Here is a 15975-nt window from a genome sequence, read left to right on the forward strand (position 1 = left end):
TGTCAGGCACTGTGTTAGATTCTGGAGAGAGATACACGAAGTTTCTGACCACAAGGAGGTCATGATCTGGAAGATAGATAAGAAACAATTACAACCCACCTTAATAAGCATTATTATGATAGAGGTAGACCCTGGATACTTTGAGAACCTAAACCAGACTGATATAATAGTTATGACTAGAAATGATTGAATATGACTACATGCCAGGCACTGTGCTGTGCACATTAAGCCATTTTTCTGTCATTTTCTTCTCATTTCATCCTTTTAACAACTTCTGTACAGAAATTATATTTTTAATTTTTAGATTGGGAACGTGAGGCCCAGAGAGTAGTTAGTCCCAGGTCCCTTGGTATATAACAGAGGGAACCAGTAACCCAGCCCTGGTCTGCCTGATGCCAGGATCCAATAACTACCATTGTCTACTGGCTCTTCCTGGAGAAGGCCTCGTCTGAGCAGAGCCAGAGGCTGGATGAGGACTAGCCATGCAGAGCTGCGTTGGGTGGTGGAGAGGCTGTAGCTGTTGCAGGTACAGAGAACAGCAGATGAAGGGTGCGGAGGAGAGAGACAGCATGCCACACTTAGAATCCAGTGTTTCTCTGAACTGCCAGAATGGCCAAAGAGGGCCTCACAGAGGAGGTGAGTTTTGAGTTGTGAGGAGTTAAGCGTTGGGGGTGGGGGACAGCTTAAAGAGCCCAGTGTTCCTCCAGCAAAGGAGGAAAGCAGGAATAGAGTGAATGTGTTAGGCCATGGCAATGAGCAGGCCAGGCTCAGGGTGAAAAATGAAAGGGATGAAAACAAGAGACATTGAATTTGGGAAGCCATTTTTATTTGGATGTGGGAGGGGCAGAGTTGGAAGACAGCAGAAAAGAAGGTCAAGCCATGCTCTCTAACCTGGCCTTTCCCTCTTCAGCTTATGCTCAGCTGCAGCCACACCAGCTCCTCCCACAGCCATCCTCAAAGCACCTGCAGCCCCCATTTGTGATCCAGCAGCAGCCACAGCCACAACAGCAGCAGCCACCGCCCCAGCCATCACGGCCTGGGCTCCAAGCTCAGCCCCACCCTCAGCTCGCCTCCATCTCTCCAAGCGTGGCCCTCCAGCCCAGCTCAGAGGCCCATGCCATGCCACTAGGCCCGGTTACACCCGCCCTGCCGCTCCAGTGTCCCACTGCCAACCTGCACAAGCCTGGCGGCAGTCAGCAGTGTCACCCTCCCACGCCTGATGCTGGGCCTCAGAATGGACATCCCGAGGGCGTGCCCCACACCCCTCAACGCAGGTTCCAGCACACTTCAGCCGTCATCTTACAACTGCAGCCTGCTTCACCAGTGGTGAGTAAGCCAGCCCCAAGGTCCAGGGAGCACATGGGGCGGCCACAGCTTGGACGACCCCACAGCCCCTTCAAGAAGTGCTTCTGGGTAGGCTGACGGGTGAAATCATCTTTGGGGATTCCAAGAAGGAAGAGAGGGCTTTCCCCAGTTTGAGGATGACTGAATCTTAAGGTCCTTGCCTGCTTCCCAAGCTCCACGGAAAGCAGGGAAGTATTCAAGAACGCAAAGGCTATTTCTGAGAGGCCCCTCTCTCTGTCCTGTCCTTTGACAGCCCCAGCAGTGTGTTCCTGATGACTGGAAAGAAGCGGCACCAGGGGAGAAGAGTGTGCCTGAGACTCGGTCTGGCCCATCACCACATCAGCAGGCTATTGTCACTGCCATGCCTGGTGGCCTGCCTGTACCCAAGAGCCCTAACATCCAGTCGTCCCCAGCTCACGGTATGAAGCACAGTGGGGCTCTGGGGGAGGGGATAAAGTTGGCCTTTCTTGCAATGCCCTGGCATATTTCACTTGAGCATCTGCAATGGGAAGGCAAACTATTACAAGCAGGGAAGCTGGGGGGTTGGAAACAGAGGAGGGATGTGAGAAGATGAACCAGAAATAAAGTAAGGGAGACACCGAAGATATTAGAGCAAGAGGGTGGAGAAAGAAGAGGTGAAAGTTCTAGAGCCAGACACTGGGGCCTGCCTGCATGTCACTGGTGTCAGATGTATCCACATAGACATATGCCAAGTGGAGAGTGGAGGCAGGTGGCCAGTTGTCACAGTTCTCTGCTTCCTTTGGTATGAAAGGGGGTTCTTGATATTGGAAATATGGCAAAACAGCTACCACATCTCAAAAATAAGGGAAATGCCAGGGAGAGGCAGAAGGGGACTCAAATGAGTTCAGCTCACAGGAAGCATCTCTGAGGAAACTGTGCTCAGCTTTGGGATCCCCATCTGTCTGTGTGGGCTCAGTTACAAGTGGACTTCTCCCTTCCTGAGGTTCAGGAGACTCTGCTGGGTTCCTTCATCTGGATGGGAGAGGCACGGCAGTACCTCCGCCTTCTGCAAAGATCTGCTTGCTTCCCTTCCCCTCTCTGCCAGTTTGCACAGCACTGTTGGCCCAGATCTCAGTGACATTCTGAGCCATGGACCACCTGCAACTCAGGGAGGCAGTTCCAGTCATTGTGCTGTGTTTGCTGAGGCAGGGTGGGGGACAGCCAAGAGAAAAAGAGTTTGGAAGTTGATGGAGAAATAAGAAAAAAATACCTTAGCACAAGGCAGGGCAAAAAGGGTACAAAGGTTCTACAAGGAACAGAAGCAGGATCAAGGAAAAGAATATGGAGAAAGAACAGCAGGAAAATTAAAGGATGGGAAGGAGGTCATCTCTTCTCTCTCTGCACACTTGCAGATGAGAAGGGGTTTTGAACAGCAGTCCATTCCACTGTAGATTTGCTCTAATTATCAGAAAGCTGCTTTTCAAGTGAAGTCAAACCTGCTCTCTTGGAATTTGCCAGCATTGGTCATGATTCTGTCTTGTGAATTGTAAGAGTCCATCTTATACAGTGTTTGTAGACAGTTGTCGGACTGTCTCTTGCCTCTCCCCCCATTAAAAAAGAGAAAATCTCCAGGCTAAATATCTGAGACTTTTTTTCATTTTTTACTTATGACAGGTCAAGACCTCCATTCTCACCATTCTGGTCAGGCTTGTCTATCTACATTCTACCTTTTCATTAATTTTCCTAATATTTGGTCCCCAAAATTAAGCACATTAATTCCAAATATAAACAGCTACTAGTCTTTAGAAGCCTGTTTCAGGGGCAGGGCTGTTCCCTAGATCCATGTTTTATGGAAGGGAGGAACTACAATTTGTTGAACACCTACTATATGCTGAGTACTGTTCCAAGTCGTTTACTCACTCACAACAGCCCTAGGACATAAGTAGAACTGTCCCCATCATTCAGAGGCAGAAACAAAAGCCAAGGGGCTCCAGGTCCTGCGGCTGTGAAAGGGCAGCACCATGACTCTGACTCCTACAGTAGTCACTCCCTCACCTTCCTTCATCAGGATGGTGCACAAATGGCCCCCGTGAACTCTCCGACGCTATAGGAATGACACTGTTGTTCACAGAGCACTGTCACCTGAATTCCAGAGAGCTGGGTTTCATTTTTGTTTCTGAGGTTTCATCTTACCTGGAACTGCTGTCATGCCAGCTCTCCCTAGTCTAGAACTTGTATAATTTATAGTTGAACCAAAATATAATTGCTTACATCTGTTAAGTGTTATCTTGTAAATTTAGCCCATAGTTCTAGCCTAGCAAGAAAACAGTAATGGTTACTAGTTAATATTTATTGAGCCCTCTCTGCTAGACTTTACACATATTTCCTCATTTAATCCTGACAATAACCCTCTGAGGTAGCAACTTTTATCCTCATTTTAAAGGTAAGACCAGTGAGGCATAGAAAAAAGCAAGTGGTGGGGCACGAATCTTTTCTATCTGAATTCTGCTATTCGTTATACTAACTCCTCTGCTTAACTTTGCCACCTGTAAATTATATAGCGTGTTTTATTTGCCTTTTACCAATTTGTTTTTTTGTTTGTTTGTTTGTTTGTTTTTTTGAGACGGAGTCTTGCTCTGTCGCCCAGGCTGGGGTGCAGTGGCCGGATCTCAGCTCACTGCAAGCTCCACCTCCCGGGTTTACGCCATTCTCCTGCCTCAGCCTCCTGAGTAGCTGAGACTACAGGCGCCCACCACCTCGCCCGGCTAGTTTTTTGTATTTTTTAGTAGAGATGGGGTTTCACCGTGTTAGCCAGGATGGTCTCGATCTCCTGACCTCGTGATCCACCCGTCTTGGCCTCCCAAAGTGCTGGGATTACAGGCTTGAGCCACCGCGCCCGGCCACCAATTTGTTAATAGAAGTATCATACGAGACCCCACTGAGGATTCATGCCATCTCCAGAACAGTGGTAATCAACATTTTTTGCTCAAGTGTTTGTAATCCAGAAACCCCTAAATGAACTCACATTTGCCTTTCTTCTCCATAAAGCTCTCAAAATTTTCTTTCTGAAATCTAATCATGGTGATATACAAACAAGCATCCTCCTCTTGAGGTCCTATCTCATGACAGAAGTAAGCTTTACACAGTGGAAACAACTGTCAACCACCCAAGACTTAAATATCCATTCTGTGTATGTCTTTTTTATTTTTTAAGATGCATTCTTACTCTGTCGCCCAGGCTGGAGTGCAGTGGCATGATCTTGGCTCACTGCAACCTCTGCCTCCCGGGTTCAAGTGATTCTCCTGCCTCAGCCTCCCGAGCGGCTGGGATTTCAGGCACACACTACCATGCCCAGCTAATTTTTGTACTTTATTAGTAGAGACGTGATTTCGCCATGTTGGCCAGGCTGGTCTCGAACTCCTGACCTCAGGTGATCTGCCCACCTCGGCCTCCCAAAGTGCTGGGATTACAGGTGTGAGCCACTGTGCCTGGCCCATTCTGTGTATGTGTGAATGCCTACTCTGTGCAAAGCACTGTGGGAAGGGAGGTAGCACATAGAGAAACACAGTCAAGAGCTGAAGGTCTACTGGGAACGATGAAAAATGCACAGGAAAAAAATTACAATAGAAAATAAAATGCGATAAATGCCATAGACTGATTTGAGGTAAGTCATTTAAAAGCTACAAAACAGGAAAAGTTACTGCCAACTAGAGATTATCAGGATAGATTTCAGGGAGGATGAGGCATCGTTCTAGAGCAGAGGTTGGCAAACTACAGCCCAATGGCCAAAACCATCACATTGCCAGTGTTCGTACGGCTCGCAAGCTAATAATGATTTCTACATTTTAAATTTTTTTTAAAAAAATCAAAATAATTATATTTCATGATACATGAAAATTATCTGAAATTCCAATTCTAGTGCCCATAAATAAAGTTCCATGGGAACACAACCACACTCGTTCATGTACATATTGTCTGTGGTTGCTTTCCTGCGGCAACAGCAGAGATGAGTTGTTGCGACAGACCGTATGACCTACAAAGTCTAAAATATTTACTCTCTGGTCCCTGGCAGAAAAAGTTTGCCAACTGCTGTTCTTGAGTCTGGACCTTGAAGGCTAGGTAGGACCTGGACATACAAAGTTGGGGAAAGAGCATTCCAGGAAGAACTGGTGGAACTTAAGAGAGGGAGGCAGGAAAGTGTGCGCATGTTAGGGAACAGGAGTTGAGGATACAATCCTGTGTTACCCTAGTTTATAAAACAAAATGTAAGTGTAAGAAATGCAGAGGCAGAGGAGAAGGGAATATGAATATTAATGAAAAGGGGGGTTGAAATTTTGAAAAATAGAGGAGAAAGGGAGTTAAGTAAATATTCGGGGAATGTAAAATAAATGTAAACAAAGATGGGATGAGGCCTGAGAGTTGAAAGGGGTGGGGGGAGAAGAAAGGCAGGGAACGAATATGAATACTAAGGAAGGCAAGAAAATGGGGCCATGTTGGGAATAGAGGGGAGTCAAGAATGAAGTCCCTGGCATGGGTCCAGCACCTTCCTGCGCCTCGCGCTCCCGAGGGTGGGGACTGTGTCATGCAGCACCTCTCTGTACCCTAGCAGCCCCTCGCGCGCGAGCTGAATGAGTACGCTTCGCCACGACGGCGCAGGTTCACCCGGTGCGCTTGGGGAAGAGAACTCCAACTGTGTGTCAGGCGCGGCGGGCCGCCTGAACCCACTTCCTCAATCAGCCTCTGCCGCGAGCCGCAGGCCGCTCATAGAGGTGTGACCGGGGCACTTGGGCCATGACTTCTGATCCTCGGTTCCCAGTAGGAAGGAGAATGACTTGTAGGGTCGTTGTGAACAATAAGTGGGGAGAGTGCGAGCTGGGTTTGGCACGAACTGAGCTCTCGGTGACTGGCGGTCATTAGTCTTCTGAAAGCCCCCCAGGCCCCTCAGGGAGTAAACGGTCCAAGGCGGGAGTCGCGGGCCGCCCCGCCAAAGAGCACTTGCGCAGGGGGCCAGGGCAGCCTCCTCGTGGCGTGGCGCCCGCCTCCCTAAGCTGAGCCCCGGGCGTCCCTAACCCGCCTTCCGGAGGGCGCGAGGCGGGGCTCGACGCACAAAGGAAGCGCGCGGCCCGTGTCCGCACCGCCCCTCCCGCGGCCCCGCCCCGCCGCGCGGCCCGCCCCGCCCCGCGCCCTCGCCCCGCCCCCGGCAGAGGCGGCCGCGGGAGCGGTCCCAGACGCGCCGCATTGTCTCCGCGGCGGCTGCAGCCCTCGAGCGCCCGCCGCGCGCGCGCGCGCAACCCCGGCCGCCGCCCGCGCTCCCGCCCCGGCCTCGCGCCCCCGTCCCGGCCTCGCGCCCCGGCCGCCCTTTGTTGACGCCGGCCAGGCCGGTGCGGTCGCATGCGCCGCGGCAGCCCCGGGCCCCGGCTCGGAGGCCCCCGGCGGAGAGAAGGCGGCCCGCCCGGGCCCGGGACCCCGCGCGAGTCGGCGCCCGGCCGAGGGGCTGCGTAGGCCCCGCCCGGCCAGGCCCAGCCGGGCCCTGGACAGGTCAGTGCCGGGGCGGGGGAGGGGTTCTCGCCAGGAGGGAGGCCGGGGGCCGCGCTCGCCGCCCTGGAAGTCGGGCACCGCCCTCGGTGCCCCTAGCGGACCGGGCCTACGCGGCTGCCAGGCCGTGCCAGTCGCGGCTCTCGCCCGCTTGGCGCCTGGGAGGTGCCCTGTTCCCCTGCCTCGCTTGCCTGGGGATCCTGCGGGCCCGTCGCCCCTGGAAGCCCTGTGTCACCTCGGCGCGCCGCAGCTTCCGCGTCCCCAGGCCCCACACACCCCACCCCAGCCCCGACCTAGGACCGGCCTCCCCGCCGCTGCGACTTCCCGGGGACGGACGGTGCGTTGGGGGCAAGACTGCTGGCATCTGCATTACTTTATTGGTGGTGGACTCCCTATCTTGGAGGCGCCTGCGGCTTCGCTGGAGAGTTTTGTTTTTAATCTAGTTCAGTCTCACGAGGTTTTTAATTGGATAGAAAGGGACAAGCTGTTCTGTGTCTGTCTTCCATTTTTAGAAGAGCGTTTTCTCTCCTTCTTCTGCCAAATGAAGGTAGACTATATTTGTTGCTTCTTTACATTAAAATCGGGATTTGTGAGATTCTCTATTTAAACTGAAGTCCACAGACAGGGAAATAATTGGCCCAAGGTCAGGTTGCAAACCAGTGGCGAAGCTACCATCTGAACTCCTAAGCCCTGGGCCCCAGTCAGTGCCCTGCTACAGCGCACCCCCACCGGCCCACCGCCCCCCGTCTTCCATAACCTGAACTGATCTCACCCACATAGTTTCGGTTCTAATCAACTTTCCTTTCCTTCCTACTCCATACCTGCGATGTGTACCTTCATGTGCTGTGTATGGAACACACTCTTCTCATCTTTTTCTTGCCTTACAAATCAATGACAGTCTTCCCCTTGGGTATCTCTCATGTTTGATCGTTAATCCCCTCTCCATTAGCATATTGGGCCCAGAGGATCCCTTGCAAAATAAGCTACCGACCTAAATCCATCATATGTCCCTGATTTTTCTAGGACAGCCCCAATTTAAACTATTCCATCCCATTGTCTATTAGCCCGAGTATCTCCATTTTTGGTTTAAAAAATAATGTCACTTTGTACCAGAGCCTACTGACCTAGCCTTTTCCAGCCATTTGGCTCTGGAGCATAACTGGGTAATCCAATTATCATTCACCTGGGATTTTTCTTCCCCGCCTGAGTCAACCCAAATGTTGGAACTGCCAGGATTTCTAGGTCAGCATGAACATTACAGGCTAATGAGGCAAGGAAATTCCTTCTTGATCTTGTATTTCTTCCCACCTCCCCCATCCGCCCATCTATTATTCTGGTACAGGGCAACAGACCTGTGGCAGACCCTAATGATGAGGGTTTAGGTTTAGGTCACAAGGGATGTAGGGCTTCGCATCGTTTTGACTTTAGAACAGAAATAAAGTACCTGACTGTGTTGGTTATCGGGGCAAGAGGCTGTCTTGAACCTGAAGATACCAGCACGGCTAAGTAGTTCTGGTTTCATTCAGTTAGACTTAACATACTTTTATTTGGCTCCCATTTAAGGTAAAGTACTGCCCTAGGCACTGGGGAATATCAAAGTGATTTTAACAAATAGCTCCCAACATCTGGATTTACATTTGGGAGTACTCACACTTTCTAACCAGCTGAGAAACTGTTTTTCACTGGTGATTTCTGCACCCAAGTTCCAGCCCCTGCAAGGCGGGAACTGGGGCCTCTGGCTTGGCTCACTCACAAGGGCGGGCTTGTTTCGCAGAAGGTCGGGCAGATGGGGAGTGGTGCTCTTTTGGCACCTGCTCTTTCCAGGCACTCTTCATCACATGAGCTCTGCCTCTCAGCCCACCCAAGATCTGTTTCCAGGCTCGTCCATGCACACAGGGAAGAACAGACATCTTTTTCCTCCAGCCTTAATCTTGAGAAAGGGGGTAGTTTCTTAGTCCACTTTTCTGTTGTACTTGAGTCAGTTTCTCAGTTGTCCAACTATGTTTTCTCTCCTGTTTTCACCCCCTTCTTATTTCCCCCAAACTGTTCTTTACTGACATGTGGCACATAGGTGCTTAATGAATGTTGGTGTTTCGTCATGTCCCCACCTCCTGGCCCTTTCCACTCTCTCCCAGGTCCTGGGTTAATTTTTAATTTACCTTTGTCAAGCTCACTCCATATATATTATTTACTCTTCCCTCTGAGTAAAGAGGGACCTCCAGCCCCTTTCCTTCTGTCACAGTCATCATTCTCCTGGCTGTGGGTCTCATCAGCCATTGTTTCTGCATTCTCTGCCTCCTTCAGGGAAGAAGCGCCTCTTAGGAAGGTGCTCTGCTGCTTCCCCAGACATATCTCCTCTGTCATGGACTTTCTAGTCTAAGCTGACTGACCCTGAGATTTCTCTTCCTGCCACCAAGCCCTTCCCTCAGCTATGACCCTGTGGCTGTTACTTGCTCTGGCTCAGCCCCAGAATCCACTCTTTTTCAGACCACATCCTTTTTCCTGTGTTACTCATTTCCTGTCTCAGATACTTTGGATACCTTGGTTCTGATCTTTCAGGGGGAGAGGGCGTGTTAAGAGGAGTAAGTAGATGGACAATCTTACACAATTGAACTCTTCTTATGTCTGGCCTTGCATGCTCTTACATTGGCTGCCCTCTCCCTACGTTTTCTTATATAAGGAAAAACACAGAACACGATTATTGTCTCAGAATTAGGAACCCCTACTGGTGTGCTTCTAGGTGTTTTTTGTCTACTTTTCTCTGTTGTGAATGTGTAAAGGGGATGACCTGACTGCCTTAGACTCTTCCCCTAAGTCTCTGTCCTCCCTTAGGCTGTGGACCTCAAGCAGGCGTTCAGTAACCATTTACCAAAGTTCCCCCACCTCCTCACTTCCATCCAGCATGGATCAGCAAGCCAAAATAAAGTTTATAAAACCTAGGGTTTAGGTTGGTGGCTCCAGTTCCTGTAATGCTGCTCATCATTAGCACGGTATTTACCAAGAGTTTTTCCCTTTTCTTGAGTCAATCTAAATTTATATTAAACTTCTCCCAGCTGTTCAATATTTAATCTCCAGACAGATTTAGTTCCAGCCATAGAAAGATTCTCTTCTGAAAAGACACATACTGGAGATAAGAGTAGGGAAATGAGAATGAGAAGTCTTCATAATTGATAATTTCTCTTTTATTCCCTTTGTTTTGTACCATTTTGCTCCTGAAAGATGATGATGATGATGATGATGATGATGATTTTCTGTGGTCAGGAGGAATCTCACAAAAGTGGTTGTAGAGAGAGGCTTTTGTGTACCCCTCAAGAGGCTGTTCTGGAGTGAGGTCTCCCTCTGAGCCTGCCCACCCTCCCCACCTTCCCACAGTCCCCAGCCCTGTGGGAAAGCAGGGTGAGAACTGACTGTGTTATGCAGTCTACTCTGATGGGGACTGATGACAGAAATGGCTCTTTGGGAACTTAACACTTTGTTTCATGGAACCCAAAACTAAACTACCCCTCAAGATGGGAGTCTGAACACATAGATTTGCTTTAAATGTTTTTAGGGCATGGTTTAAACTATGAGTCACCACTTAAAACCCTTTTTGAGTATGTTTTCTGTTTTTTTTTTTTAAGTTGCCTATTTAAGATAACTACTTATTCACAACTCAGAGGCCGGCTTCATTTGAAGCACTGACTTATTTAAAATTTTTCATTTGAATTACTAGCCACATCAGAACACTGATTTGATATTTCTAAAGATATTCGGAGGCAAACCATCTTTAATTCTGCTTTATGATGTGGATATTTTGGGAATTGTTAGGAAAATAATCAACCATTTGCATATCCAAGACATAATTATCACAAATTCTGGATTTTTCCCCATCAGTAACAAAAGTCCAATATAATTGACATGGTCAAGAAATGGGCTATTTTATAATAGTCAAGAATTATACAGTTTAGAATTACTAGTTTTTGAAGAAATAAGTATACTAAGGAACACAGCATATAATTTAAGTCATAAACTGTTGCTCTGAGATTCATTGTAAGAACATGTAGACCAGCATAGAAAACTTAAAGGTTTTTTTTTTTCCTTCTTCCAAATTATTTTTATAGTTAGTGAAGAAGGATAGGTTTTCCTATTCTTCCAATTTCCAAATGATATTTAGGTAAGTCCAAAAGAAGAGAACATTCTTTCTACATCTGGTAAAGATATGACTGCTGTTAAGCGCAGATTGCCAGTGCTCTGAGATGAATCCAGATGTTGAAGAGAGTCCCAGTTTGCTATTATGACTTTCTTTGAAACATAAGCAAATGTCTGTTTTTTTTTTTCCAGATGATTGTCTTCTTAGCAGTGAAATTTATTATTTGTATTAAGAAGAGATGACTGTTAGATGCCATGCCATAACCAACTCTTCTCCAGTAGATTAGGAGGACCAGGCCTGATACTGAATATTGGAACTGTTGGCAAGAAAATGAAAGTTCGTGACTGCTTGAGTTATTTTTAAAACTCTAGTTGCATGGCTGTTATGTCTCAAATACTATATAATTATCCCTAGTTACTGGTATCTTTAGCATATTTGAAACCATCCATATGTGGCCTAAAGCCACACAGCTATATTAAGACATTTTTGAACAATCAAAGCAAATGATACTTTAAATTAAAACAAAACTAATACGAAGCAACTACTTTAAAAAAAAAAAATATTGGGACCAGGCACAGTGGCTCATGCCTGGGAGGCCGAGGCAGGAGGATCACTTGAGTGCAGGAGTTTGAGACCAGCCTGAGCAATATACCAAGACCTCTCCTCTACAGATAATTTAAAAAAAAAAAAAAATTAGCTGGGCAGAGTGGCACACACCTGTGGCCTTAGTTGCTCAGGAGGCCGAGGTGGGAGGATCGCTTAAGTCTGGGCAGTCAAGGTTTCAGTGAGCCGTGATCATGCCACTGCACTCCAGCCTGGGTGACAGAGCAAGACCCCATCTCAAAAAAAAAATAATAATAAATTAAAAAATTTGATTAAATCCACATTTTGAGGCCTCCAGTAATCAGTATTAATCTGTTCTGTCAGTTGACTGGTGGCAAAATAGGGTGACTGGAAGCTTAGACAAGGGTTATAAGGAGGAAAGGAGTAATGTTTCCATAAGCAGAAATGATCAGTAGGACTGATTTGCAAGGTATGGAGTATGTAGTCCATAATATAGACAGGACAACTGAGGCTTAGTGTTCCCTCCTGCAGCCTCCCCCGACATTTATCTAACAATATTAGTGATCCTGCAGTTGAGAACCAAAAAAAATAGTCATCATATTGGGGAACATGGCTGCCTTTCCCTGTTATCAACCTGAAAATAACTGGAGAGTTTACTAAACATTTCTAGATTTATTTTGTAAACTGGTAGAAATCCATCTTCCATGAGTTTATCTTTAAACTGGGTTTATTTTTAGCCTTTTAAACTAATTTCTTTTCATAGGCTAAATCATCTGGCATTACAAGTTACATAAATTTAGTATTTTCTAGGTAAAGCAGTGCTTCCTTTTATTTGTCTCAGAGTTAACTTTTTTCTGGTTTCTAGGGTTCTTCTGCACTGTCTGCTCCAAACCCCCTTTATGAAAAAACTGCATAGAAAGAGAATCTGGTGCTTGTCTTCTTGTCCTTTAGATTACTAGCCATTGAAGGTGACTTGAGACTTTGCTTTGCCCTTTAGGGCAGAAGCATTTCTGTTACGTTGCTGTCACAGTGGAGGTAACATTTCTTCCTGAAGCCTGACCTCAAGAGAGCAAGCACAGGACTCCCAGCATAGACCAAAGCATCTGAGGAACACAAATCTCAGATACCTCAGTTTGGGCCACAGAAAGATTAGCCCTGCTCTGGGGCTGTAAGAGACCAGACTCAGTGTAGAGTGAGATTAGGATGATTTCCTAATCTTCTCACAGGTCTCAGTGACGTTGGCACTGTGTCCAAGCTTAGCCTAGTCCAGTGTGTTATGTCGGCATTACGTTATTTCATCCTCACCACAGCTGTATGTAAGACAGATAAGTACCTCATTTCATAGATGAGGAAACGGGCCTAGAGTAACTTGCCCAGCATTACAGAATAGGATTTAAGCCTAGAGTCTTTCTTTTTTTTTTTTTTTTTTTTTTTTTTGAGACAGAGTCTCGCTCTGTCGCCAGGCTGGAGTGCAGTGGCGCGATCTTGGCTCATTGCAGCCTCCGCCTCCCAGGTTCAAGCAATTCTCCTGCCTCAGCCTCCCAAGTAGCTGGGACTACAGGTGCTCACCACCACACCCAGCTTTTTTTTTTTTTTTTTTTTGTATTTTTACTAGAGACGGGGTTTCACCATGTTGACCAGGATGGTCTCGATCTCTTGACATCATGATCCACCCACCTCAGCCTCCCAAAGTGCTGGGATTACAGGTGTGAGCCACCGCACCTGGCCACCTAGAGTCTTTCTAATCCCACAGTCTTAACTGCCATGTAGCACAGCTTATGCGTGTATTCAGTGCCAGGCATTTTACATATATAATATTTACTGAAACCTCCAGACAGATAGGTAGTATGAGCCTTGTGGTTACAGATGGAGAAACCAAGACTCAGAACAGGCAGTGAGTGCTTGAAGTCACACAGATAACCAAAGATGGACCAGAATATGAGTCCAGGTCTGGTCCCCAGAGCCCATGCTCTTACTACTCTGCCGTTCTTCCTTTTATCTCCCCTGATCTTGGTGTGTACTGTGGAACCTCTCCCATTGGTTCTAGACATTTTGCATTTTGAAATCGTAGCATGGGCCGGAGCACTATGATGTGAGACTATCTGGGAGCCTCGACCCTGGCATTGGATACCAGTGGAATGGCCTCCATCACCAGGGTTAAGTAGAACTCTTTGAAAACTCCTCCCTGACTCCCTGCAGCCAGGGCCAGCTATTACTCCGTGGTGTGTTGACCTGGTGGAAGTCACTCTGGTCCTGCAGGTGCGGCTGCTGAGTTTGAGCTCAGGCCCCTCTTGCAGTCCTCAGCCTGTGGGCTGGGAAGCGTTCAAGCAGCTGTTTGGAAATCCCCCACTGCTCCCGTTGTCCTGAACTGCATGGGGTGGGGGGAGGGTGGCTGTTCGCTCCATTGATTCCTTCCTGCATAGCTGGGGGTGGCAGCTTGGAGCACATTCAGCTGTTTACAATTCAGCTTATGTACACTTTAGCTGGGGATTGTGGGTGAGTCAGAAGGGCCGTTCTCTTTGCCTGTGTCCTGAGAGACAGCATGAAAGTCAGCTGTATGGTAATGGCTGCCAGCAAGGGAGGAGCCCCCTCCCTGCTAGATGCCTTAACTGGAGCTGGTCAACCCAGATGCTTAAAATCCAATAAGCTCTCCAAGCCTTTCAACCCAGACCCAGCAAGGGCATTTTGCAGTGACGCTGAGGGCAGGGCTAGAGGGTCCCCTGGCTCGGCCTCTCCTTCATCCTGCTGGCCAGCCCCCTGCAAGGAACCCAGGTATGGATCTCAGTCATCCTCAAACTGAAAAGCTCACCACTTTTCTCAGCAAAGAGCCCCATGGGGTCCTCCTGTCACTGCTGTGTCTTCCCTTCTGTGGGAGAGGTTCTTCAGAGGAGGTGTGAGGGGCAGGGCAGTGGTGGTGTCCGTGTGAGGGAGCCACAGCCTGCTGTGTCAAGGCAAGGAGTCCTTGCCCTCTGACAGCTCTGTCCTTAGCAGATTTGAAAAGGCTGTAGACATTGGACGTTCCCCCTGCCTTCTGCTTTTCAGAGGACCCCAGGTGGGAAGGGTCTATAATTTTCCCACCACTAAGAGCTCATTTTGTGCATGTTTTATAAGATACTGTTTTCCAAATAAATGGCATTTGCTCGTTTTATTCTAAAATGTACACTTTTACAATCTGTACTTGAGACGCACACATAATCAATGTGTAAATTCCTTGTGGGGGAAATGGGTCATCTTAATACTGATCGCATTTTAGAATTTGGGAAACATGGTAACATGGTATTAAATAATAGCGTGTTTTGCCCTCCGGAAGGTATGTATATGTGCTGTTTCCTTTTCGGCTTCTTGAAATATTGAATCCAGCTTGTGCGTCCTGATTAACTAGATTCAAGGATCCTGCTTAGTCCTCCAGGAATCCCAATTTGGGAATCACTCATCTAGATCACCCTGTGCTTCCGAACCCAAATGCTCCAGCCCACACGTGATATCTGGCCTCTGCCTCAGAAGGTCCCAGAATACAGTTTACATGTCCTATCCTCTTTTCCCAAGTGCCCTGGTGCTATCCATGGCTAATCAGCGCAGCTCTCCCTCCACCTGTGTGGCCCACCCGGAAACATCTAAAGCACTGGGTTCTAGTATGGGTTCTGCCACTGCCTGCCTTTTGTGACCTTGGGTAAATCACCTCACCTCTGCTTCATCTAGGACATTTAAGATGTTAAACTCAGGGCCCTTCTAACTTTAATCCTCTGGGATCTAGTGTCCTGTGATCCAAAACCATCACTACCCACCCCCTCCCCGACCCCGTCCCTAAATTGGGAGGAAAGCAATCTGTTTATCTGAGTCAGGTAATTCACAGTAAAGTGTGAATGACTGTAAGATGTATACTTGCATTTTAAAGAAATTGTTAACCAAATGAACCTCTAATTGATGGACTCTGTCAGGGTCCCAGATAGAGCTCAGCCTGCCTGTTCCCCTCCCTCCCCTCTCCTCACCCCAGCTCCCTCTCAGTCACTTTTCTACCCTTCACTTAACCAGCCCCGGGAGTTAGGTGTCAACAAACTGGTGCTTGTGAAATCTCTTACCTTCCTCACTTTCAGAGTGGCATTAATTTCTTTGGGGGCCCAAATATAACCAAAGAAATTGTAAAGCGTGGCCCCAGATCTTTCCATGAGGGCTGGGCACTGTGTCCTCAGCTTACCGCACTGCAGTACGGCCTGTTGCTTGGACCAGGTGTATGCTGTGTTTGCTGCTGTCTCCTGGATATGGTTTAACTGGGCATCACTCTGCAGTGCTCCCCTGAGGTGGTTTCTAGAGCAAATGGTTCCTTGGGAACCCTTCAGTCTCCACCCTGGCCACATGGCTGGGCCTGCTGAACACAGCACAGTGAGCATGACTTCAGTGCTGGGGGCTTGGAGGGTGTGCTCTGTGTTCTATAGGTGACCTCG

At 48.1% G+C, this 15975-nt stretch overlaps 1 protein-coding gene across 16 annotated transcripts in view; it reads left to right on the forward strand.

Annotated features, from left to right (window-relative positions):
* The window catches only part of PHC2 (polyhomeotic homolog 2), a 112086-nt gene that overhangs the window by 79032 nt on the left and 17079 nt on the right, over positions 1 to 15975 (forward strand). For 13 of the 16 annotated variants that reach the window (XM_015134686.3, XM_028836295.2, XM_077964281.1 and 10 more), the window contains 2 exons: positions 911 to 1326; positions 1598 to 1763. In XM_015134686.3, coding sequence (XP_014990172.2) covers positions 911 to 1326; positions 1598 to 1763 — 582 coding nt within the window. Of the gene's footprint in view, positions 1 to 910; positions 1327 to 1597; positions 1764 to 6531; positions 6844 to 6971; positions 7388 to 15975 lie in introns of those variants that run through there. The other 3 variants (XM_015134741.3, XM_077964331.1, XM_028836315.2) reach the window with 3 other exon arrangements.

This window comes from Macaca mulatta, chromosome 1 (genome assembly GCF_049350105.2).
Source record: "Macaca mulatta isolate MMU2019108-1 chromosome 1, T2T-MMU8v2.0, whole genome shotgun sequence".
Taxonomy (NCBI): domain Eukaryota; kingdom Metazoa; phylum Chordata; class Mammalia; order Primates; family Cercopithecidae; genus Macaca; species Macaca mulatta.